General features: G+C 42.6%; 1 protein-coding gene across 2 annotated transcripts in view; it reads left to right on the top strand.

The window, feature by feature from the left end:
* Window positions 1-225: 225 nt before the first annotated feature.
* Window positions 226-24,500, top strand: part of IREB2 (iron responsive element binding protein 2) — a 33,775-nt gene continuing 9,500 nt past the window's right edge. Inside the window, exons 1-12 of one of the 2 annotated variants that reach the window (XM_083460433.1) lie at window positions 226-392; window positions 4,208-4,297; window positions 9,603-9,768; window positions 12,437-12,574; window positions 13,185-13,400; window positions 15,779-15,848; window positions 16,394-16,577; window positions 18,454-18,593; window positions 20,550-20,721; window positions 22,403-22,503; window positions 23,669-23,785; window positions 24,323-24,482. In XM_083460433.1, coding sequence (XP_083316559.1) covers window positions 374-392; window positions 4,208-4,297; window positions 9,603-9,768; window positions 12,437-12,574; window positions 13,185-13,400; window positions 15,779-15,848; window positions 16,394-16,577; window positions 18,454-18,593; window positions 20,550-20,721; window positions 22,403-22,503; window positions 23,669-23,785; window positions 24,323-24,482 — 1,573 coding nt within the window. In that variant the 5' untranslated portion in view covers window positions 226-373. Of the gene's footprint in view, window positions 393-4,207; window positions 4,298-9,602; window positions 9,769-12,436; window positions 12,575-13,184; window positions 13,401-15,778; window positions 15,849-15,970; window positions 16,060-16,393; window positions 16,578-18,453; window positions 18,594-20,549; window positions 20,722-22,402; window positions 22,504-23,668; window positions 23,786-24,322; window positions 24,483-24,500 lie in introns of those variants that run through there. The other variant, XM_083460434.1, reaches the window with a different exon arrangement.

Below are 24,500 nucleotides of genomic sequence, written 5' to 3'. Positions count from 1 at the left end.
CGCCTTGGCCCCGGCAGCGACGCCCCCAGCTGCAGCACACGCGGCCCCTTTGCCCTCCCTCGACAAACACAGCGGGGCTCAAGTGTCGCGAGAGCTGCTGCCGGCCCGCTGGCCAGCGCCGCTATTCCTTCCCCGAGGTAGAGCCTCGCGAGATTTCCGGCCGCTTTCCTTTCTTGCCGGCTGCCGAGCTCTCGCGAGACGCCCGCCGCCCCCCCCCCCACCGCGAAGAGAGGGCGGGGCCGAGGCGAGCCTGTTATCTCCTCGCCGCGCTTAACCTCTCGCGGCGTTTGAGGGAAGACTCCGCCCCTCCTGGGCACTTGGCCCCTCGCGCCCCCCTCCCTCGCCGCCGCCGCCTTTCTCGGGAGGGAGTGACATGGAGCCGGCCGGGCCAGGTCAGTGTGAAGGGGAGGCGGGCGGGCGGAGGGAAGGACCCCGGGCCCCCGCGCCCCCTCGGCCCTCCTCAAGCGCATTCCTTCTCCTGCCGCCCCCCCTTAGGCCTCATTTCACCTCCCCCTCAGAGCCCCCCCCCGGTCTTTTCTGCCCCTTTTCCTTTGTGCTTGCCTCTCCCCCCCCCCCGCCAGCCCCCCGTCTTCAGAGGGGCCGGGGTCTGTCGGCCATCTTCTCTCCCCAGCCCCGTGTAAAGGGAGCGGAGGAGGCGGGGCTGCTGACCTCTGTCAGGGCTGGGCCACTTCAGGTTGCGGGGGGGGGGGAAGTCAAAGAATGGGGTGGGGTTAAATATTTTTACTGCGCCTCTGGGCGCTTGATGTGGGGGAATAGGAGAGGCCTTGTTTTCGTGGGGTGGGGAGGTTCATCTCCGTCGTGACTGTGCCGATTCAGGTTGTGGGGGGGGCGGGGTTGGTTGTGGCAGGGATTCCGGGGGGGGGTTGTTCCCTCAGTGAACATTCCGCCCTACTTAAAAACAAATATCTTCTACTCACCGAAGGCTAGCGTTTTGGAGAGAAACACACGCCCTCTGGTCCTCTGCTTTGTGTACACTATATAAACTACTTTTCCATTTGTGCATGTGTGCTGTAAGGGGGGTGGGGCTGCCTTGTCACACTCCTGGTTTTCTATGTGTAGGGAGTTGTTTTTAAAGAAAGCTAGTGTGTCAAGAAACTTGTATTTGCTGTGACACACTAGTTATCTGTGCGCAGGGAGTTAACTGAATGCTGCTTCATATATTTTTTTAATTGCAGTCTGCACACACACACACACAGCCCTGACACAGGTTTGAGATGCATCCTCTTTCAAGTGAGAAAGTAGGCCATATTATTTGGTATAAACGTGATAGGATTTTTGTGTTACGCCTTTGAGAAAATGAAACAAAATTGTCCTCTGTGCCTCATGTAACAGTTTTCATGCTCTCTATGTTGTGTTTAATTTTTTTCTGTTATTTTTTGCACTCCTTGCTGTTCAGCCAGAAAAGCCTGGTTATTTTTGTGGCTTGACAGGTGCAGATCAGTATGTAAAAGGAGCAACAGGGCAGACCAGCTCCTAACTTTCCCTGCTTCTTTTAATTTTCCCTGCATATTTGCATTCCTCTGTCCCCCGATAAAAGCTGTCAGCTGATGGCAGGAGATGGGCATGCTCAAACAGCATAGAAAATGCAAGTAATGTTAAGATTGAGTTGGGGGATGATGCTCTTTACTGAAAAGTATTTCATGTTAAGAGCAAAAGCCTCCACCAGCAAAATGGCCTCGCCAGACAATGAGTCCAGCTTGCAAAATGGCCAGGAACTTTTCCCTTGGATTCAGTGCATGTCAGCATACTATGAGGAATGGTGTTTTTTTTTTTAAGGGCTTGGCTTAGTAAAGCTTGAAAACTGTTAGGCCAGTTATGAATAGTAGCAATGCTAGTAGATATGGGCATAACCCTCCTGCATTTTTCAGAATGCCACAGTTTACTAGCATGAGGAATCTATGCAGCTCAAACCTTAAAAGAGAAAAATATTTTGTTTGTTTCTTCAAATAACTTTTTAAAAAGAAGGTATACCTTGTGCCTTAACCCTTACATTTCCCCCCAAAAAATTGCTTGAGGTTACTCAAATATGATGAATAATATGAAGCATGTTAATGGGAACAATATTTTATAGAAGTATGATCAGACTTGTATGGCTACTTTTGTAAAGAAAATTAAACATATATGCCCATTATGAAGCATGTCAACACCATTTAAAGCTGTAATAAAAATATTTGTTATGTAATAAAAAATCACTTAGTCATAACTAAGTTCTGCAAACTCTTAATTTAGTCCCCAGTAGTATAAAGCCTCTTTGAAACTGATTCTGGTATTTATACAATCAGGGAATAGTAAAATGGCATTGTAGCAATGAAGTACATTGCTATTGGTGTTCAACTCACCCAAATCAAAGGGCTTAAATAGAGCACAATTCCTGTATGTTTCTTTAGAAGTAAATCTCACTGTGTTCGGTGGGTCTTACTTGCAGGTGCGTTGTATTTAGGATTGCAGCCTAAGCATGCTGACCTTTGAATTGTGACTGATTGAATAATACTGTATTCCTGCTTCAGGGGGAAATCCCCTCAGTTAAATCACAGTGGAGCTTTTTTATTCATCCAGATGTTGCTGCTTCCAAATGTAGCTATAGAATAATTAGAATGGAGGGTTGAGAGAGGATTGGAAGACAGAATACATTTAATCTATTACACACTATCTAAAGATTAGTGGCAGTAAATTGTGCAAAGCCACTCTAAATTGTTCTGTTTGTTCCTTAGAATTGTAATCAGTACAACTTGAGTAAATTATTTGAATAACGTATCTACAATAGAAGATGTAAAAACATTTTTGATGTTTAAAGCTGCACTCCTAAGCTTGCATGTTGAGAATGCATTCAAACATAACACAAAACCACAGTTCAGTGCTATGGGAATGAGCACAAGTTATTTGCAGGGAACAGAATGGTTCCTCATTTCATCCAAACTGAGAAGAAGAGTGGTCAGTAATAGTGGTCACTAATAGTGGTTACTGCTAATGGCGGGACGGGGTGGAAACAGAGCACATTTTAAAAGTTAACTTGTTTCGCTAAACTATAGTTAATACTAAATACAGCTTTTCCGGTTTTGAATAAAACTACAGTTGACAACTGAAGCAAAAGCTTTCAGTGTCTTCCTCCTGACCACAATGAAGGAGTGCATGGGTTCTGAAGCTTGTGCACATAATGTATTGTGTGTAAACCAGGCCCTTGAAATTAATGGAACTTACAAACAATTCTTGGGGAGGAAATGCAGTATAAATACTTCTCATGCATTATTCCAATCAGTTTGCAGATTTATGTGCCCGACAAATTGTACTGTACGCATGTTTTCTCACTTAGAACTCCACCCTTATAGTTTTCATCCTATTTTTGTTAACTGGTTAACAGTGTGTGAAATTAGCCAGGGCAATTTCGCACGTGGCTGTCGGCCACTTGGAACCAAGTGAAGATGCCTGGGCGCCAGGATGGCACCTGACATCTCCACCATCTAGAGGTGCATGCCTGGGGATCATTGGATCTTGAATGTTTTCACACACCGATACCACACCCTGTAGAATTCTATCAGTTATATTTTATCTGTACAATCAGAATGAATTTCAGGAATTGAAATGCTTTTCTGTGCAGGAGTAGTGAAATTGTTGTCGCTTGTCTTCACTTACCCCACCCCACTTCCCTGCTCACAGTTGTGAAGAATATTATTATGTTATGAATAAGAAAAAGAGGTAGGAATAGGCCAATATATGGACTGTCCCTGGATAAAGTGACTTTTCTTTAAGTTCTCAAAGTTCTTTACCTAGCTCAGGGTTGTCATCTGAACTATACGGATGTTTAACTGAGAATCCGTCACAGCCATTCAATCATTTGAAAAATAAGGCTTTAGAGCCATCTTACCCAAAAATGGCAACTAGACATTCCGTTTTGGTGACTGTAACGTTGACTTAAGGAGCCATTTAGCACCTAGCTTATATATGTGAGTTTCTAACACTGCTGGTTAATACGCATTCCTGTTCAGTCTAGATCTATTGTGCTTACCTAGGAGTAAATGTGAATAGAATTATAGCTGTAGTTTTTTATCATATATACCTGTCTTCTTTTGGCAAGAAGTCATTGTCAATAGTTACTTCCCTTCTTCTGCTGTTCCATATCTGTGCTATTATCAGTTATATATATTATAATAGCATATTATATTAATCATCAGTATGACTTGTCTTTCAGAGAGCCTTTTCCAGCACTTAATTGAACCACTGAATGACAGAACAGACAAGAAGTTCTACAATGTTGCTAAACTGGGAGGCACCAAATACGGTAACACTTAATTTTTAATTGTTTTTTATTAATATGGCTTCATTAATAAACAATGTGATACCTGCCATATTGTATTACATAAGATTTAAATGCTGATTTTCTATAGGTTGGTATGCACTTCTGGTTTTCTCCAGAACTGTTTGAAATATATGGCTTGATATAAGACACTATTACATGCTGATCGCACTTCCATGGAGATGATTACATCTACTGCATAAATAGCACAGTCCTAAACCTGCCTGCTCAGAAGCAAGCAGTATTGAATCCAGTGGAGTTTACTCCCTTGTGGGGTTAGGATTGGGCCTTGCTCCATGTATTTGTAATCTAGGCTAGCTATTTTCAGGAATTTATTTCCATGCTTTACACGTCTAACAAACTGAGACGAGGCCAAATTCTGTTATCCAGTATAACATGAAGCTCAATACTATGTAGAGTTCAGAATTCTTATGTCCACTGATTTCAGAGTGTTCAAACTCATCTAACTCACTGGATTTCAGCCTTAATGGACAAGAGCTATCACTGAGTTAGTTGAGAATCACATAAATCAGAGCAATCTCTTTGAAGTTCCTCACAGCTCTGTTAGAATACAACTTAGTTATGGCGCAAAGATAGTTAACTTTCCTGCAAGTGGGGTAGGGGAAAGCAACATTTTTGTATGCATTGTTTGGTTTCCATTGATGGGCTGCTGGCACGTACAAGGCCAATAGCCATGACTCCCAAGCCCCCCTGCCCCATTCATTTTTGTAAAATTTTATTAAAATTAGCACTCACTGGGTAATATCTCAAATCCTTTCCTTTAACTGTCATTTTCTGAAACAAGAACAATTGAGCAGAATTTGGCTGTAATCCTAAACAAACCTAATAGGAATTAAGTCCATGAAACATATTGGGACTTACCTCTGAGTAAACATACTTGGGGTTCCTCAGTTAGTTACCTTATTGCATATTGCTAAAATTCTAGATGGATGTCATAGCTTCCATGGTACCTGCAGTTGGGACACGTAACTCAAGCAGAGTTAAGGTGAAGTTTACAAAACAAAAGTGTTTCACCTGAAGTGCTTCAGTAATATGTATTATTTGATCCACCTCGGTTCCAGTGGTGTTCAGCGAAATTTTTCCAAGGGGAACAGTTAAGGCCAGAGGCAGCAGCTTGCAAGGGTGATGTGGAGCAGGTTGTCACGCGTGTGAGCATCGCACCTCCCTCCGTAAGCCAGGCAGAAGCTTCCTGGGCTTCAGGAAGGAGGCGCCGGGCTTTAATACTGTACAGTACTGTAATACTCCAATTTACTGGGAACATTTAGGGGACTAGCCTAGTCCCCCTAGTCCACTGACTACACACCACTGCTTGGTTCATAGGTTTTATTTGTTACATAACATAGTAAGAAACAAAACCTATGAGCCAAGGTGGATCAGATAGACATATTACTGAAGCAGTTCTTATACTGTAAACCACCCTGTGATCCTCGGGTGAAGGGCAGTACAGTGGTACCTCGGGTTGCAGACACTTCAGGTTACATGTTTTTGGGTTGAGCACCGTGCCGGAAGTACCGGAACGGGTTGCGAATGTGCCTCCTGCATGGATCACATTCGCAACCCGAGATTCCACTGTATAGAAATTTAATAAAGAAATAAATACGAAATATTTATAAAAAAAATACTTTTAACCACTCTTCTTACTAGGCCTCTAGTATCTCTTATTTACTTTAAACAAATATTAAACAGTGCAGTGCTTTCTTTGATGTACCTTTGCAAAGCTCTAAAATTGCCTTAGTTTTATAGAGCCATCCTATGTATGTTTACTCAGAAGTAAGTCTTGCTGAGTTCATTGGCATTTACTGCAGAATACGTATTCCCAGAGTTTTATCACTTTGTCCAGCCTGGCTGTTGCTAGCCTGCAACTGTTATCTTGTGTAAAACATGGACGCAAACAGTTTCTGCTGTTTATAGCCTTTGAAAAGCAGATTTATGAACATATCAAGCTGCCTTACCATGGACTCTTCTAGGTCAGTATTGGCTGCCAGAAGACAACCAGGATCAAGAGAGCATAGTCCATCACCAGGAATTCAGACTAGGCAGACTCTTGATAAAATTAGGGTTAGGAATAAGCAAGGTGCCCAGGGGAGGGTTTGTCTCCAGTGTTCCCCCCCCCCTTCACATGAACAGCTGTGGGGAAAGGAGACAGGGAAGTTAGGCAAGACACGGAACAGTGCAAGAGCCAAACTGAAGCTAGGTGACAGAGACCCAGCAGCCCAGCACTGGGTTTCTAAGCAACTGGCCAAACGCCTGCTGTCACCTTTCAGGAGGTTCCCTGTTATGTGTCAAAACAGGCAATTAGGTTGCAGTCTGGCTAGTCTACCAGACACTGAGGTGCTGTCCTCGAGTGTTGATTGTTGCTGGTTGCTGCTGCTCAAGGCACATGAGAACCCTGATTATTGAGCAAGGAAACTTGTAAGAGCAAGAAAAGAGGCCATGTTCAGGATTCTGACCAATTTTTTTGCATGAGCTTAATATATGAGCTCAACAGCACTCTCCTTACTTGTGTTCCCCAGCACCTGATGTACTGAGGTTGCCTGTTTCCTGCTTGGTGCCTATCACTACATTACGTGGCAGCGAATTCCATTTTACTGTGTACTGTGTGAAGTTCTTCACATCTTTTTCTGTCCCGAATGTCCCACCATCATAGGAACCGACTCCTAGGGGCCGAGGCCCCTTTGCCCCCCCACAAAATATTTGAGGGAGCTGCCTCCCAAAGTTAATGGGCATTGCTATTCAAATGGGGGTGGGTGCCGTGTCTTGTGATAGATTATGTGGGGTGGAGCTTACCTGGAAACCCCCTTCCCCAATATTTTATTCAAGTTGGCACCCCTGCCCACCATTCAGCTTCATTGGATGACCTCTGGTTTTAGTATTATAAGGGAGGAGGACTTCTCTATCTGCTTTCTCTTTGGTAATTAATGTAAAAAAAATGTATTAATTGCTCAAATTACTTGTCTTTCATGGTCAAAATAAAAAAGTTCCTTCCAGTAGCACCTTAAAGACCAACTAAGTTAGTTCTTGGTATGAGCTTTCGTGTGCATGCACACTTCTTCAGATACACATGTTTTTCATGTTTTTCATGTTTATCCTGCCTTCCGTTATGGAACTCACTACATGTGCATAGGGTTTCCAACCACTTGCCCGCCAGGCATGGACCAGGCCTGTTTTGCTTCAGTCAGGTTGTGGCATCACATGCCTTTAATAATAATAATAATAATAATAATAATAATAATAATAATAATAATAATAATAATTTATTTATATCCCGCCCATCCAGCCACTCTGGGTGGCTCCCAACAGAATATTAAAAACAATAAAACATCAATGCCAAATCTTGCATTTGACTCCTTTTGTTCTGATGCATTCTGAGGTTTTGCTATATAAATATTGAAAGTTGAGTGTTGCTTGTGGGCAAACTGTATGTAGATACTGATCAGGTTGAAAATAATTATTAAAGTCTTTGGGATTCAGTTTAAAAAGAAGAGTTTTGGATTTGATATCCCGCCTTTCACTCCCTTTAAGGGGTCTCAAAGTGGCTAACATTCTCCTTTCCCTTCCTCCCCCACAACAAACACTCTGTGAGGTGAGTGGGGCTGAGAGACTTCATAGAAGTGTGACTGGCCCAAGGTCACCCAGCAGCTGCATGTGGAGGAGCGGAGACGCGAACCTGGTTCCCCAGATTACGAGACTACCGCTCTTAACCACTACACCACACTGGCTCACTTGCATAGAGTCCATGTTCTTAATTAAATGGAGGAAATTGCAAAAAGGACAAAATTTTGGCAGTTTGAATCTAAAACACATTTGCCGATTCATGGTTAGCCTTCGGATGAATCACCTAATGAGAGTGAAATCATGCTGTCTGCCTTGTAATCCCAACTAATTTGAATGAAGCTAGTGAGCCCTGCAGCAGCACTTTGTGCTCTCTGGAGCTAAAAAAATAGTATGCGGACCTGTTAAACTTGCTAGTTAGTGCTGTGTCAGTCTACTTTATTGCAACTTTACATTGTGAATTATTTTTAAATGGGGTAACCGCTATCTCCTGAGGTGGTTGCTGTAAAATCCTCACAAATGCCCTTTGTGAAGACATGCATGTTAGAACATGCCCCAGAATCATAAAGACCCAGAAAGTTGCCTTATACAGCATCAAACTATTGGGCCGTCCAGCTCAGCATTGTCTTCACTGACTGGCAGTAGATCTGTAGGAATGCCAGGGATTGAACCTCTTGAGTACAAAGCGTGTGCTTTACCCCTGATTTCTGCTGTGTGAAAGAGTTCATGAGCAGGTGCACCAGGATCCCAGCAGGCAAGTCAGTGCATGAAGTATTCCCTGAAGGTGGAAAATAGACATAGCTGTGCTGCACGGCATCTAAAATATTGGTCACTCCGAGGGAAATATCTTAACATTTCCCCCATTGCTTTTAATCTGCCTAGATTTTCAATCCGAGCCCTTCTTAGTCTCATCATCATTTTTTCTCTCTCCTCACCCTACCCTGACACTAATACTTTTATGAAATCTTTTTATTGCCACATGCTGGACTTAACATCATGGATTTGAAGCAGTAAAATTTTACCGGCCACGTGAGACCAAGTCCCTTGGTTTAGCCATATCTGTCAGAGGAACAATTCTCTGTACTAATTTTTCCCTTCTCAAGATGCCACAACAAAAAGCCCAGAAGCACAATATCAAGGAGATCTGTCTTACAACTAAGCAGCATCATTTGCTGGCTTATCTTTGTCAATAAAGAAAACTATTCAGTGTTACCTAGCATTTATTGGCCTTTTGTTGTGACACTCAAGGGTACTGAGACCCTGTTGCGCTAGTTCAGCCTTCCCCAACTGGAGCCCTTTTATCTCAAAGACTAGCAAATGAAATTGACAGACTAACCAGCACTTCCAGAATTCCATCTAGCTCTGGACAGCCTGAAATATACGAGTTTAGTTTAATTTACTTTCACCAATTGGCGACCATATACCAGTTTATGCATGTTGTTAATCAATAATAAAAGTGCGATGTTAGGTTCTAGCTCACTTACATGGGGGATTGGTGCAAATAAGTATCCTATTTTGATTTGTTTAATTTTCCTACCAAGAATAGTTTGCACTCAGCTGTAGTGCTATTTTGATAAAGCTATCAACATCATTTTAAAGGCTCTGTTTAGAGATGTGAAGGCCCAGAAGGGAGGGGAAAAACACATTTGGGGAGTAGCCTATACACAAGTGAATCCGTCCCAAACTTGACCAATTCAGTTTCTTTATCTTTGTGCAGATATCCTGCCTTACTCCATACGGGTACTGTTGGAAGCTGCTGTCCGCAACTGTGATGGCTTCCTAGTGAAAAAAGAAGATGCTATGAACATTTTGGACTGGAAAGAAAAACAGAACAATGTTGAAGTGCCCTTCTGTCCTGCCAGAGTCCTTCTCCAAGACTTTACGTAAGACACATTTTCCTCATTATATATTTTAGCTGGGTCTAATTCGTTCTTCAAGCACTGCAGGCTTTATCTAAATGTTCAGGGTGGAACTTACACAGTATTTAGAGAGTCAGAAGTTCAGATATCATGTAGGTTTATACTGGCAACAGATCTACATAATGAATGTCTCTTTAGGGAAAGTGATTGAAATAATGGGGTATCATTTCACTGACGACTCTGCTTTGTGTACGTCTCAATATACTTACATATGCGGCAGGGACTTTTGGACATCTCTGCTTCAGTTCCCATCTCACACTAATGACTTTACTGTTTCTTCACAATTGGGACATGCTTCCACATACATAAATATGGGCTGCTGCCTTATATCAAGTCAGGCCATTAGTCTGTCAAGCTCAGTAGGCATGGGGAATAGGATCCAGCCACTGGCTCCACTTCACAGTTCCCTGTCAAGAACTCTGGAGTATAATTGATCCCAATAGGGTTTGCATTTGGCTCCAATTTTTAAAAGGTGCCTTGCTTCCTTAAGGTATGATCAGAAGTACACTTTGAGCTTTTTGCAGCTACATCTTTACCTGCCCTACACCTGGCACAGGGCATGGCATGGGGGGAAAACCCTCATGGGTCAAATTGGGACTCTGGCTAGGTCTCATTAGGCCGTGGGACGGAGGTTTCCCATGCTTGGTCTACAGGAACTGACAGCTGCTTTCCAGACAAGGGTCTTTCCCAGCCTTACCCAGAGGCTCCAAGGCTTGAATTGGGACTTCCTGCATATAAAGGATGTGCTACTGTCCCTTGCCTAAGCATTTTATTTGTTGTGTGTTGACAGTATTATTCCTGTTAGTGGGATTTGTGTCCTGATCACTTTGCATCTAAATCAAGGTGGCTTGCGACCAATTTGTTTAAAAATGTAAACCTTCAAAGTGCAGCAGCAAACAGTAGCAGTTAATTCTTACTCCTTTAATCTGGTCTCCGTCTCAGACATGAATTCTGTGTAATGCAAAACACGGTTGGCATATAATTAATTGTGCTTTTAATCATTTGCATGTCTAGTTAGCAAATTGGTTATAGCAGCATGGACATAGCAGGAAGAATTTGAATATGTTGCTGTAAGTACTTGAAAACCATGGGAAGAAATTTAGGTCTTCAAAAACATGTCCATAGGTGGGCCTGTGTCAAGCATGAGCATGTTAATGGTAAAGGCTGGATCAATACTAGCAGGGAATACGGTGTGCTTCAGAATCCCATGTAAAAAAATAAACTCCATCAAGAGGTAGACCCAAAGTTCTCAGCTCTGTCAGAGCAACAAGATGGTATGCACTCGATCTGTTTATACTGTACTAAATGCAGGGAGTAGGTGTGCCCATTGCCTTCTAGTGTACCCAGACCTAATCAGACTGGACTTGAGGAGGAGGTTTAGATAACTTAGGTTCATGTAGCAAGTGGCTCAGTACAGTGGTGCCTCCCAAGACGAAAAGAATCCGTTCTGTGATTCTCTTCGTCTAGCGGTTTTTTCGTCTTGCGAAGCAAGCCCATTGACGGATTAGTGCTATTAGCGGCTTTTAGTGGCTTATCTGCTGATCGGATCAGCTGATAAGCGGCTTAGCGGCTTAGAAAAAGGGGGGGGGAGGAAAAAAACCTGCAGGAACTCGCAAGGCATTGCGAAGCAAGCCCATAGGAAATTCGTTTTGCGAAGCACCTCCAAAACGGAAAACTCTTTCGTCTAGCGAGTTTTCCGTCTTGCGAGGCATTCGTCTTGCGGGGCACCACTGTATTAAGGATGGTGTTTGATGCAAGCAATTTGCCGGGGATTTGCCTCTTGTTGATAGTTTTGTCTTGAAATTGCTGGCAACATTGTCGTCTGGCTGGCCAGTGCTGAGAATTAAGGTGATACAGAGGTCTCATTAGACTCCGATGTGCACCTTAACATACAACCAAACAACCATCCAAAGTGATTTAGAGGAGTAGAAACAAACCAGGCTCACATACTTTTATTTTCCTTCTTGTGCACTTTCTGCTTAGTGCAAAGCAGAGTTATGACATCTGTTTGTGTATGCGCTCCAGAACTGGAGGTTTGATTGGGTTTCCAGTTTTGATTTGAAAGCAGACACAAGCAATAATTGCTGATACAGATGTTATGACTAACAGGAAACTGAGATTTCCAGTTACAGATAGGTAGCCATGTTGGTCTGCCATAGTCAAAATAAAAAAAATTCCTTCCAGTAGCACCTTAAAGACCAACTAAGTTAGTTCTTGGTATGAGCTTTCGTGTGCATGCACACTTCTTCAGATATATCTGAAGAACTGTATCTGAAGAAGTGTGCATGCACACGAAAGCTCATACCAAGAACTAACTTAGTTGGTCTTTAAGGTGCTACTGGAAGGAATTTTTTTATAAGGAAACTGAGAGTTGAAATAGCACGTGAAGAGGGTAAGATGCAGTGTGCAAGTCTGTGGTTTGTTTCTGTTTCTCCAAACTATGTCTTATTCAGTGCAAGGATATTCTGTAGCATAAAATAAAAGTTTTCCTGAGTGTTTCTGAGCTATCATGTGGGACCTACTAAGGCTGTGTTAACCAGTATGGTTAAAGCCCATGCCATTGCCTTTAAAGGATCTTTATTCTGTATGGCAGCTAAATATTTTTTACATTGGTCATTTTCATTTTCATTAGTGGAATTCCTGCAATAGTGGATTTTGCCGCTATGAGGGAAGCTGTGAAAAATCTTGGAGGGGATCCTACAAAAGTTCATCCTGCCTGCCCAACAGATCTTACTGTGGACCATTCTTTGCAGATTGACTTCAGTAAATGGTATTTATTGTACAATTGTTTTGTTTTTATCCTACTTTTTGAGTAGCAGTTATAGTAGAATGTGGGTCGCTTCATGTATGTATTTTCCTGCTTGGCAGGGGGTTGGACTTGATGGCCCTTGTGGTCTCTTCCAACTCTATGATTCTATGTGAAATTCCTACTCTCTGCTCCCAGTCAAGCCCCTCTAACCACTACACCACACTGACTCTCTTGTATTGAGGGCTGCATACTGGAAGTAAGCAGAGCCAGAGCCAAAAGTGGATGGGCAACCCCTTTTCCACTCCTTTTCTGCTACCCTTCCCCCCCACCCCCCCTTCTCATCCTCGTGAAATTAGATGAAGGGCCATAGTTGCCCACCCCTGCTCCAGGTGCCAGTTCTGCGAGACACAGAGGCATGGTGGATGTCTCCTAGCTGAAATTGCCTGCCTGCTGAAGTTTACCCAAACCATTAGCATCTCTCATCTCTTGAGAGATAAAACATGGTCTCACTATTCTAGTGTTGCTTTGTTTGGGGTTTTTAATGTATATATTTTACATTTAGTTTATATTTAGTAATTCAAAGGATTTTGATAAACTAAAGCCGGTTTATTTTCTCTGTTTCTTTTTAAAGTGCAATACAGAACACTCCCAATCCTGGAGGTGGTGATCCACAGAGGCCACCACCAAAACTTTCTCCACTTAAAGCTCCTCGGAAGCTACCGTGCAGGGGCCAGTCCAGCTGCAGAGGGCCATGTGATGGAGAGTCTGGTCGTAACTCGGGGCCACTTTCTGTGCAGATTGAGAACACGCCTCCGCTGTGTCCTTTTCATCTTCAACCAGTGCCTGAGTAACTTTTCCCCCTCCATTTCTCCTTTTTTCAGTTTGCTTTCTTTGCGCAGATCAGCATCCATGCCATTGCTAGGGCTTGCTTCCAATTCCTCTATAACAGTACATCCCTTAAGTTTAACATGGAGCATGTTAAGTATCAGGCACTGATTTATCTAACACTAAGCACTGCCATACTTTAAGTTGTAACTTATTGGCAATCAAAAACTGGCAGGTTGGCTGCCTATAACAGTTCAGGTCTTGCTTTTTTTGCCACAGTGAATGCTTGACAAGGCAATAATGTTTTTATTCTAAAGGCCACTTCCTTTTTTTATTTCTTTTTAAAAACATCTCAGATCAGTCCATACGGTGCCATGGGTGGTGGAATCCTACAACCACATTGTCTACTAGCCTATTGAATGTTATTTATTTATATTTATAATTATTACACTTCTATGCTGCCCTTCATCCAACGACCCCAGGGTGCTTCACAGCAGCACAACAGTGTACCATCAAGCTACAAATTTATCCTCATATTTAGACATTCTTGGGTTTGTTCCAGGGGTGCCCAAACTTTTTTCAAAGGGGGCCAGATTAAATCGACCAGCGGGTCAGCCAGATTAGGCCCCCAAAACAGACTTTGGACATGCCTGGTTTAATCTGTTTTTCTGCTAAGGCATTTTGCCAGATGTAATAATTGTAAGGGCTGCTTCCAAAGTGCAGATACAGTGGTGCCCCGCAAGACGAAATTAATTCGTTCCGCAAGTTTTGTCGTCTAGCGAATTTTTTGTCTTGCGAATCACGAAATCCCATAGGAATGCATTGAAAATCAATTAATGCGTTCCTATGGTCAAAAAAAGTCCAAACAAAGCCAAATTTGGTACAACAACAGTTTATTAACTGCTCTTTAAAGTCACACATACTGTAAAGAGCAGTTCAAAAATTGAAGGGAAAATAAATTAACTTTATAAACAAAACATGTCTTTGTTTTTAGACAAAGGAAACAAAGTCGCGAGACGTTTTCGTCTTGCGAAGCAAGCCCATAGGGAAATTCGTCTTGCGAGGCAAATCGAAAACGGAAAAACCTTTCGTCTAGCGAGTTTTTTGTCTTGCGAGGCATTCGTCTTGCGAGGTACCACTGTACTTATTTTTAATTTTGATGAATTACACTTTAGCCCACCTTTCCCCCCAAGGAGCTTAGGATGGTGTATGTAGTTCTCTTCCCTGCCATTTTACCCTCACAATAACCCTGTGAGGTTATTGTCCCATTCCCACCACCCTTCTGAGTAATACCCCTCCCCACCTTCTCACTATATAGAAGGATCTGGCAACTTCTGTTTCAGTGTATCTGAAGAAGTGTGCATGCACACGAAAGCTCATACCAAGAACTAACTTAGTTGGTCTTTAAGGTGCTACTGGAAGGAATTTTTTTATTTTGCCTGTGAGGTAGGTTAGGCTGAGAGACTATGACTGGCCTAAGGTCGCTCTGTGACTTTCACTGCTGAGTGAGGATTTGAATCCTGTTCTCCCAGGTCCTAGACCAACACTTAACTGCTGCACCACACTGGCTCTAGCTGAGTTTCTATATGTGTATATTCTCAGTGGAAAACTTTCATGAAGGCCTGGTTCACATAGAATGGTAAGACAGACCATTGTTTACTATGAACAAGAAAGTGTGCTGGTACATGCTTCTCAAATCATGCTTTTCTTCCATTCCCTGGCTGGGAGGAAATGAACCAGAGGACTGACATGTGATCCAGCAATCATTGTTTATTTTTTTTCAAACCACGAGAGGAAGCCAGATTTGGTCTATCCATTTAACATTCTTCTGAAAGACGTGATGATTGGCCACATACAGTAAAATTCAGTCTCTGCCAGGGATTAAGCAAAGCGTAATATAGGAGGACAATTGTTGGACAGGCATAGTAGAAATACCTCCAGATATATTTCTTAATGCCTGACTTGTCACCTTACTGGTTTTCTAATTTGCAGTAACAAGATATGAAGATAAGCGGTTTTCTTATCATGTATAACATGGCTCTTACTTGCTTCTTGCTCAAGGTTATTTACCTCTAAGAACAGTAGCTAGAAAGCACATCTTCCCTTTATGGCAGCATCATTCTAATAGCAAGGTTATTTTTTAACCTTTTTAAAGCCAGCTTGCCCCATGCGATCTGAAGCAGTGCTTATTGCCACATGATAGACACTCACTGCATGCTTTACAAGAGACCTTGGCTTGTTTTAAAAAGAGGGAATGTGGAGGAGGCATGTGCCGTTTCATGTGGAGTTAAAATTCCTCTCCTAACCAGTTCCAGACTTCTCAGTTTTCAACTGTAAGTGAAATATTAGGAGAGAAAACAGTAATGCTTATATGGGTTTGATTTTTTTTTTCCTCTGTAGGCCGGAAACAGTGTTAAAAAACCAGGAGATGGAATTTGGTAGAAATAGAGAGAGACTTCAGTTTTTCAAGGTACGTTGGTTTGAAGAACCTTATGGCAGAACCGCACAAAGTGGTCTGGTGGAGATCTGCTTGGGTCTGTTCTGCAATCAGTTTTGAACCTTCCCCCTTTCTTTCAGAATATTTAACTAAGAGAACAAAAGGAGGCTTCTGGTATTGAACATGAAATGGCATACTCATTCTCGAATTAACTCCTGTTTATGATTGACATACTTCAGGAAAGGTATAATGGAGAGACAGATCATGCCTAGAACAGCAGAGTTTTTAACCTGTGCAGGAAGCTCTAATTTTTCTCTGTGAAGGGGCACACTATCTTATGAACTGTGATAGCTATGTAGGTTCTCTCCTATGCTAATACTTGCTGAGACACTCATATTTTCAGCAGTTTGCCTTTCTTTACCAGTAGATATGGGATGCGTTGGTTAAAAAATAATAAATCCTGATGTACCTTTTCTCATTTACAGTTGCCATTGCTAAAGCTTGGTTGGTTCAGAGAGTGCGATAATCACTTATCTTAATTCCCCACCCCTTTTATCTCTCTCTCTCTCTCTCTCTAGTGGGGTTCCAAAGTTTTCAGGAATGTCTCAGTAATTCCTCCTGGAACAGGAATGGCCCACCAAGTGAACCTCGAGTACTTGTCAAGAGTAGTATTTGATGTTAAAGACTTCCTCTATCCAGACAGCGTTGTTGGCACTGATTCCCATACAACAATGGTGAACGGCTTGGGAATCTTGGGATGGGGTAAGATGACTGAGTTGGCAGTTCACAATGTTCTTCCTTGTTACAGCTCTAGTTTTCAATTTCTTTCTCTTTATTTTAATTTCCTCCGTAACATTTTATATTGTGATAGTTGGGTGGAGAGGAGGAAGTTGCAAGTGTGAGAAAATATAAAGATGCTCTATTATTATCATTATTATTTGTGTGCTTAAAAACACACTTCACTAATTTAGTCTTGAGGTTAAACAGACTCCCAATGAATTTTTAAAAAGACTAATAATTTAAAAATAAGACTCACTTTTTAATAAGACTCCTCACCCACCATAACATCCGTGTTCCTGTAAGAGTGAGGAGGGGGCAGGGGAGGACAGGCAAAGACACTGCACATACCTGTTCTTGGCTCAATGGAGAGCTTCCCTGCTTTTGTATTCAGAGCAACCCACTCTCTTAAAGGTAAAGGGACCCTTGACCATTAGGTCCAGTCGTGGCTGACGCTGGGGTTGCAGCGCTCATCTCGATTTACTGGCTGAGGGAGCTGGCATACAGCTTCCGGGCCATGTGGCCAGCATGACTAAGCCGCTTCTGGTGAACCAGGGCAGCACACGGAAACGCCGCTTACCTTCCCGCCGGAGCGGTACCTATTTATCTACTTGCACTTTGACGTGCTTCCAGTCTGCTAGGTTGGCAGGAGCAGGGACCGAGCAACGGGAGCTCACCCTGTTGCGGGGATTCGAACAGCCGACCTTCTGATCGACAAGTCCTAGGCTCTGTGGTTTAACCCACAGCGCCACCCGCGTCCCCTCCACTCTGTGTAGGCGAGGCTTATTTGTTCAGTATTTTGAAATTCTGTGTTTTACTCCTGATCCCTCTCTTTCAGTTCCATTTTCTGTGGGGGTACAACGGGTTATAAATCTAAATAGACACTGCTACCTGGGGGCTAGGAGAGAGTAACCTGCTAGATTTTTGAAAGTATGAGAAGAAGTATAAAATACTACATGACATAATGGAGACTAAAGCTATGCATAATACACAGCACATCATGCTGCGTACAGGCAGCCTTAATCCTTATAGTTTTTGTAATCTATAGTTAATTTCATGAAGAAAACCTTTGCCCCGACAGTTTGAGAGGAGAGAAAGCTTCCTTTCTTTCACTAAGACAAAGATGGGAAACTCTTCATTAACCCATCAGAAGGTGACCCCATCTTCCATTTCAGTTTTTATTTATGATCAATGCAACATTAGTTTAAATAATGTTTACTCTGCTTTTCAACCAAAAAAGATTCCCATAATGGCTTACAGTTAACTAACAATAAAAATAAATAAAATTGCTCATCATTGCCCTTGGTTTACAATCTAAAAAGGCACAACACGAAAAGAAAATGGATTTGGGTGGGGAGGGGAGAGGAAATAGGCAGACTCGGGTATAAGTTCTTAGTTCTTCTAATCACCAGCTGGTGTGAAAATGTTGAAGACAAGGAGAGGTCCAAAGTTGCTGGTCTTTTGGCTGTACCAACACATTGGCCCTTCATCCTTTCTCTTCCCGCTGTTGCAACCTAGTGTAATGACTGCTGGCTTTTCCTTTGAAATGAAAGAAAACCCCAATGTTGGAACTAGGTGTGCTATCTAAAATCTAGGAAGGTGTGGAGGGGAGGCACTTTTGGGGGGCAGTATGACCTGGAGGTTATATATCTGATTTTCCAACATCTTTCCTAAAAGGCAGCTCCATGTGTGTGTGTTCCAGTCAGGTTAAAATGGGGACGATACGGGGTTATCTTTTACAGTAGTCAGTTTTGACTTTTGACAAAGAAGATTTCTGAAGATACTTCTAGCATGCTCTTCGAAGTTTTAAAGAATCTGCCAGTTACCAAGCTGTTTTAAGTGATGTAACGTCTCCTTCCAGGTGTGGGTGGAATTGAAACCGAAGCCGTCATGCTTGGCTTGCCAGTCGCCCTCACCCTGCCTGAGGTGGTTGGGTGTCAACTGACAGGCTCCGCCAGCCCGCTTGCCACATCAATCGATGTGGTCCTGAGCATTACAAAGGTAAATTAGAGCTCTCTTTGTTGCCAAGTCAAGCAGGCCATGTACTACTAGCTCTGCTGGAGGTGACATAAAAGTGCCTAGGATTTTGTCTAAGGTTACAGTGTCATTAGCAGTGGTTTGGCAAGGCCTTAAGAAACTTAGTGGCAGGTAAACAAGGGAAATTCAACACCACCTCCGTGGATACCCAATGAAGTTTGTGGTGAAGCAACTGGTGCTCTTTCAGCAGGTTACCCCTTACTGAGGACAAGGAGCAGCTGTCTCTGGGCAGGTTTCTAAGGAGCTCATCATGGTAACCCCACATGAGGGTCTCTCTAGCCTTAAAGACCATGCCTGGCCAACATAGTGTCCATATGGTTCAGTCTTCTTTCTCCTTTCTTGCTACAGTTTGGATGGGAGGCCCTTACTCCCATCTGCTTGGATTCCTCTGAAGAAAGGCTTTGCTTGGGGCTGAACTAGGAATCACCTCCTCCTCCTCCTCCTCCTTCCTCTCTGAAGCCAATCTTCCACCATCCCTATTCTCCTGTAGACACTAAAAAGACCTGCTCTGTGTTGGCTTCCAACTGAGTGTTTATGAAGAAAAGAAAGCCAACTCAGGCACTGATTTGATTCCCTACCTTCCTAGATACTGAGGGCGAAGGACCCTGGGTGGATAGCAACCCTTCAGCTATTAGTTGTAAGGTGGATATGGAAGAGAATACTTCATTCTAGACCAAAGCTTACAATGACCAGGATCTCACCACTGCTTTCTGCCCAAACCTGCTGCAGAATTTCACGCTAAGGATACAGCAATGGTTAAACCAGGGTGGATTTTAAAAAATCAATGTTTTTTTAAAAAATAAAAAATCAGATTTTTTAAAAAAAGAAATCGATTTTTTAAACATTTAAATCCATTTTTAAAAAAAATTAAATCAGATTTTTAAAAGAAAATGCTTTTGGAAGAAAAATCTTTCTAAAGATAGTTTTGTATTTAAGTTACATTATAGTCCAAAGGCTATTCATCCAGAAATAAGGATTTGTTTTAAGTTTTTCATGTGTGCTAAAACACAGTCTAAGTTTTTGTTTTTTAAAAAACCATTTAACCACATCAGTTAACAAACATGAATACATATGCTATAATGTTATTGTTTTAGTTAAATAAATGGTTACTAAGGAAATTATTTTTCTCCTTCCAATAAAGTACAGCAGAAAAGTTGTCTGAACATAAACAGTTAACTTATTAAACCTCACAATAATTTCATAATTATCTGTCTTATGTATTTCTAACAGTATAACCAAATCAGTAATTTTTGCTATAACTGTAAAAACTACTCTGAAAATTTACTATTCCAAAAATGAAACCTTCATCTGGTTGTAAATATTAAGAGGATGCCAGCAAGGCTGAGTCTTTTTGTAAAAAAAATGATTCAAATCAAGTCTTACTGACTAGCGATTTAAAGCAAGTCTTACTGACTACTGATTTAAATCGTGATTTAAATCGATTTGATTTAAATCAAATGCACCCTGGGTTAAAATAACTAGTTGTGTCATTGAATCAAATGAAAAAGTGTTATTTTTCCAGTTTGTAGTATTAGATGTAGGCACCCCCTTGTCTCCATGACTTCAGAGGGTAGTGAAATGGAAACCTTCAGAAGCATTGCCCCACAGCCTTAACTAATTGCTGTGCAACAAAAGGGCAGCACTGAAGAATGGTGACACCAGAAGATGGTGTGTTCAAGGAATTTGGCATGTAGCTTGGCTCACTTGCCCAAAACATCTTGCAGAGCAATGAAGTGCACTCACTCCGCATGCCATGCTCCATACTCTGCTCCTTGCTGATTAAGTAGTCTCCTGCCTCATGATCCTGTATATTTCTCTTGGTGGAATTGCTAGTAGTTCATTCGAAACCTTTATGTCATAAGATGCCTCCTTGTTCTGCATGCAGTGTTTGATTTTTCTTTTCTTTTTTCCTCTCCTTAGCAACTTAGGCAAGCAGGCGTGTCTGGAAAATTTGTGGAGTTCTTTGGGCCTGGAGTTTCCCAGCTCTCCATAGGTGACCGGACCACAATAGCAAATATGTGTCCAGAATATGGTGCTATCCTGAGCTTTTTCCCTATCGATAATGTGACATTGAAGCACTTAAAACACACTGGTAAGATGGAAATTTAAACAGCTGGTTCTCCAGAGCTTTACCATAGCAATATATTACCTAGAGGCTTTCTGTTAAGTAACTGCTGTATGCATTTTAAACAAAATAAATTGGTGTAATATTTCACAACATGGTGTTGCATGATTGGAATTTTCCCGTGTGTAAGGGGTGAGGAACCTTGCCCAGCCCTGGGGCTGCATTCTGTTGTGGGCAGCCTTTTGGGGGACGCATGCCAGTGGCAAGCAGGGCCATAACCACAAGTGGATAGAGCAGTAGGTGACAGCCTTAACTTTTGGGCTGCGTTCCAGCTACATGGAAATCGGAAACATCCACGTCATGAGTCCCAAAGCAAAGGCATTGTGGGGGTGGGGGAAGTTGGGGAAGCTGCTGGTTGATGACCCTGGGAAGGGGCCCAGAAGTTTGGGACAGACTGCGTCACGGCCTCAAGTGGCAGGGAAGTATGAACAAGAAGTCATATCCCAAGGAGGGATCCTGTAGCGTAGCCTTCCTCCATCAGTTAGGCCACAGAGAAGCTAGCGAGGTGTGAACAAGACAGTTCAGGTCCAGACCTCCGGAAGAAGTTTGGTTTGCTTACCTCTTTGCCATGCTGACGTTATGCCTGCCCCATTCCCATATAATGGGACCCGAGGGGGTCGTGCAACTTGCTGGATCAATGGCATAGGCAAACTCAGCCCTCCAGATGTTTTTGGGACTACAACTCCCGTCATCCCTAGCTAACAGGACCAGTGGTCAGGGTTGCTGGGAATTGTAGTCTCAAAACATCTGGAGGGCTGAGTTTGCCTCTGCCTGTGTTAGCTCTCTTAGCCATACATAGCACCTGCTGTGCCTTTGAACCATGCTTTGTCTGCCTGTCGTGCTGATCTGAGCATTAAAGATTTTGGTAGAAACCATACTCTTGAGTTATAGTTTCTCATGCAGTGAAAGTCTTGGATCTCTCCAACGTGCATGTCTCTCCATCAAGTCAAACGAGGCTCACAGTTCAGGGACACGTTGCAGTCAGGCAGAAATACTGCAGAAGGGCCTGGAGGAGGCAAGGCCTAGAGAGATGCCCAGGGCTGTCAGTGGAGAGGTTTGCAAGGTTGCATGCAGCCCCCAGACCTGAGGGTCTTCACACATGCAGTGTGTGTGTGTGTGTGTGTGTGTGTGTGTGTGTGTGTAAAATGTATCTTCCTGCTCAATGTGTATATCTGAGAGACTTGATTTGGTTCACTTCTGTCTTCCTTTAAGTAAGATGCTGCAGTAGATACTCGGGTTACCATCTTTTTTTCCTGGCTAATGCATGCAGGAAATTGGGAGTTGAAGTGCTCCCTGGAAGGGACTCTTCAGAGGCTTGTGGTATTTCGAGTTAGGAAAAGGCAGTTAAGTTCAAGCCTTTTGTTGCACAGGTTCTATTGAGCTACTCTGTTATGTTTCTATATCAGCAAATAATGTTGCTGTAAATTGTTTTGGTGACTATGGGGTTTAATGTGAAATTGAGTTATTTGATGGTGTTCTGATTTTTCTTATTTTATGTTGCTGGTGCTTGTGATTACTGTTTTTGTATTTAGGTACATTTTAATGTACTTGTCATGGCCTTTGGCACAATCAACTTACTGATTTGAATATCAGCAGAAGGTTCATTACTTAAACATTTTTTCTCTGATTATTTAACCGTTTCCCACAGGCTTTGATGAGACCAGGCTTAAGTTGATGGAAACATATCTTAAAGCTGTGAAACTACTTCGAAGTTATGAACTTTCCACAGAAGAACCTGAATATTCCCAGGTAATGTCAAAATGGGCTTGCCTCTTTCATATTTGCAGCTTGAGTCTTGCTTGGACCCTTTACCTTGCCTCACCAGCCAATAGGGTCTCCTATACCTTCAAGAGAACCCAATTCCCTGTTCCAAGCATGGGGAGCATGTCCCCCTCCAGATGTTGTTGGAATCAAGCTTTTGTCTGCCCCAGCCGCCATGGCCTAACGGTCAATGATGATGGGAGTTGCAATCCGGCAGCACCTTGAGGGGCATATAGTTCCCATACTTGCCTCATTCCAACCAACTTTCTCCTTCCCATTTTGTCCCACCTGTACCCCACCCCATCTACAATATAATAAAGCTTGGGCAATAAAGATCCAGTGAACTGATGCTGTGACATTGCTGAAGCTGCAAGAGCTTGGATCAGTACCTGGATGAGACCACTGGGGGCAGCTCAGCATTGTGAGCTTTCAGAGCATCAAGGGAGGGCAGCTGCTATAGACAGGCGTCTTTACCATCAGTCAGCTACTGAGCATCTTCAGCTCTCCTGCTCTTTCCATCTGCAACTGCCACAAACCAGAAGACTCTACTGTGCATGCCTCTTTTACAGTTAAGCATTTGTGTGCATTTTAATGGTAAGCCACTTTGGTATCACGTCTTGGCCAAAAGAGCACACATTATATTTGTATAATTTAGTTTCTTCCCTCAAACCTTACCTCCTGGGTGGGTTGAATATTTCCCAAAATGTCTCCCAAATTACAGTGTTCTTTGGCAGTTTCTGATATTCGCAGGAGTTCTTGTTGGAACTGGTGTGGAGCAGACTGTGAAGTGGTTTGGGATTTCAAACGCTAGCTCTTAGTATTTCAATCTTAGTATTTTTTTTAATTGGCATTTTGGATTACTGCTGTTCAGTAAAATGGCCTTTGTAAACTGCTAATTTAGGGTGACTTTCAAAAATATTAAAATCGCATAATATGTTGCTTTTCCATCTTTTGCTAGAAAGAAAAGTTGTTAATTTCAGCTTGTCTGCAAAGTGTGTCTTACATAAATTGCCAAAGCCTGATTTGTAGAAAGAAACTTGCAAAATTGTCCTGGTAGTCCACAAATTTTGGCTAGCTTATATTGAAAGCCTAGGCAGCAGTGCAGTGCTGTATACTGTGCAATAATTTATTAACAAATGTTCTACTCCATCAGGTCATATGCATAAATCTGGGTTCTATAATGCCCTATGTAAGTGGTCCCAAAAGGGCACAGGACAGAGTGGCTGTTACGAATATGAAGAGTGATTTCCAGGCCTGCTTAAATGAAAAGGTATGTGCAGTTGAAATGAAGAACTACTATTAGGGTTTCTATGCTTTTGAATTATATAGTCTCTGTTCTGTGGGAAAGAGGCCTGCTTCTTTCACTGTCACAACATTTTATAAAACAAAAATTAAGCTCTTTCCTGTCAGCTGTAATGCTTGAAAATCAAAGGGCACACCTAGATGACACGTCTTCTCATGCTCCCAGCTGGGTACTGTAACATGCAAACATGAGTGCAGAACCCTTGTCTCTTTCACTGGTTGAAGTGCGGCCATGCGGAAAACCAAACATTTGTCTTGGTCTGCACGAAACCATTAGGAATGGGAGGATACAGATTGAGGTATACCATGCAGATTTTGCAATCAGACTTAATAAAATAGTTTGTGTTAGTTCCCCCAATTTATTGGAGATGTTGCCACTGGATTTTGGCTTCCTGGCTGCCAAGGCTATACACCTACACAGGATTCTAGTGTCCCCTCTCTTGCTTAAAAGCAGCTTTGAATTTGTTGTGTAATTGATTTTGCAATGTCTGTTTTGATTCCCTAGGCTGGCTTTAAAGGCTTTCAGATTCCAGCTGAAAGGCAAAGGGATGTGGTTCCTGTGGAGTATGAAGGAAATGAGTACAAGCTGGCTCATGGATCAGTCGTCATTGCTGCAGTAATCAGCTGTACAAACAACTGCAACCCCTCTGTAATGCTAGGAGCAGGTATACTCTGCCTGGTTT

The sequence above is a fragment of the Podarcis liolepis genome (genome assembly GCF_965112155.1).
Source record: "Podarcis liolepis genome assembly, chromosome: 9".
NCBI lineage: Eukaryota > Metazoa > Chordata > Lepidosauria > Squamata > Lacertidae > Podarcis > Podarcis liolepis.
This window is presented reverse-complemented; position numbering and strand designations above follow the sequence as displayed.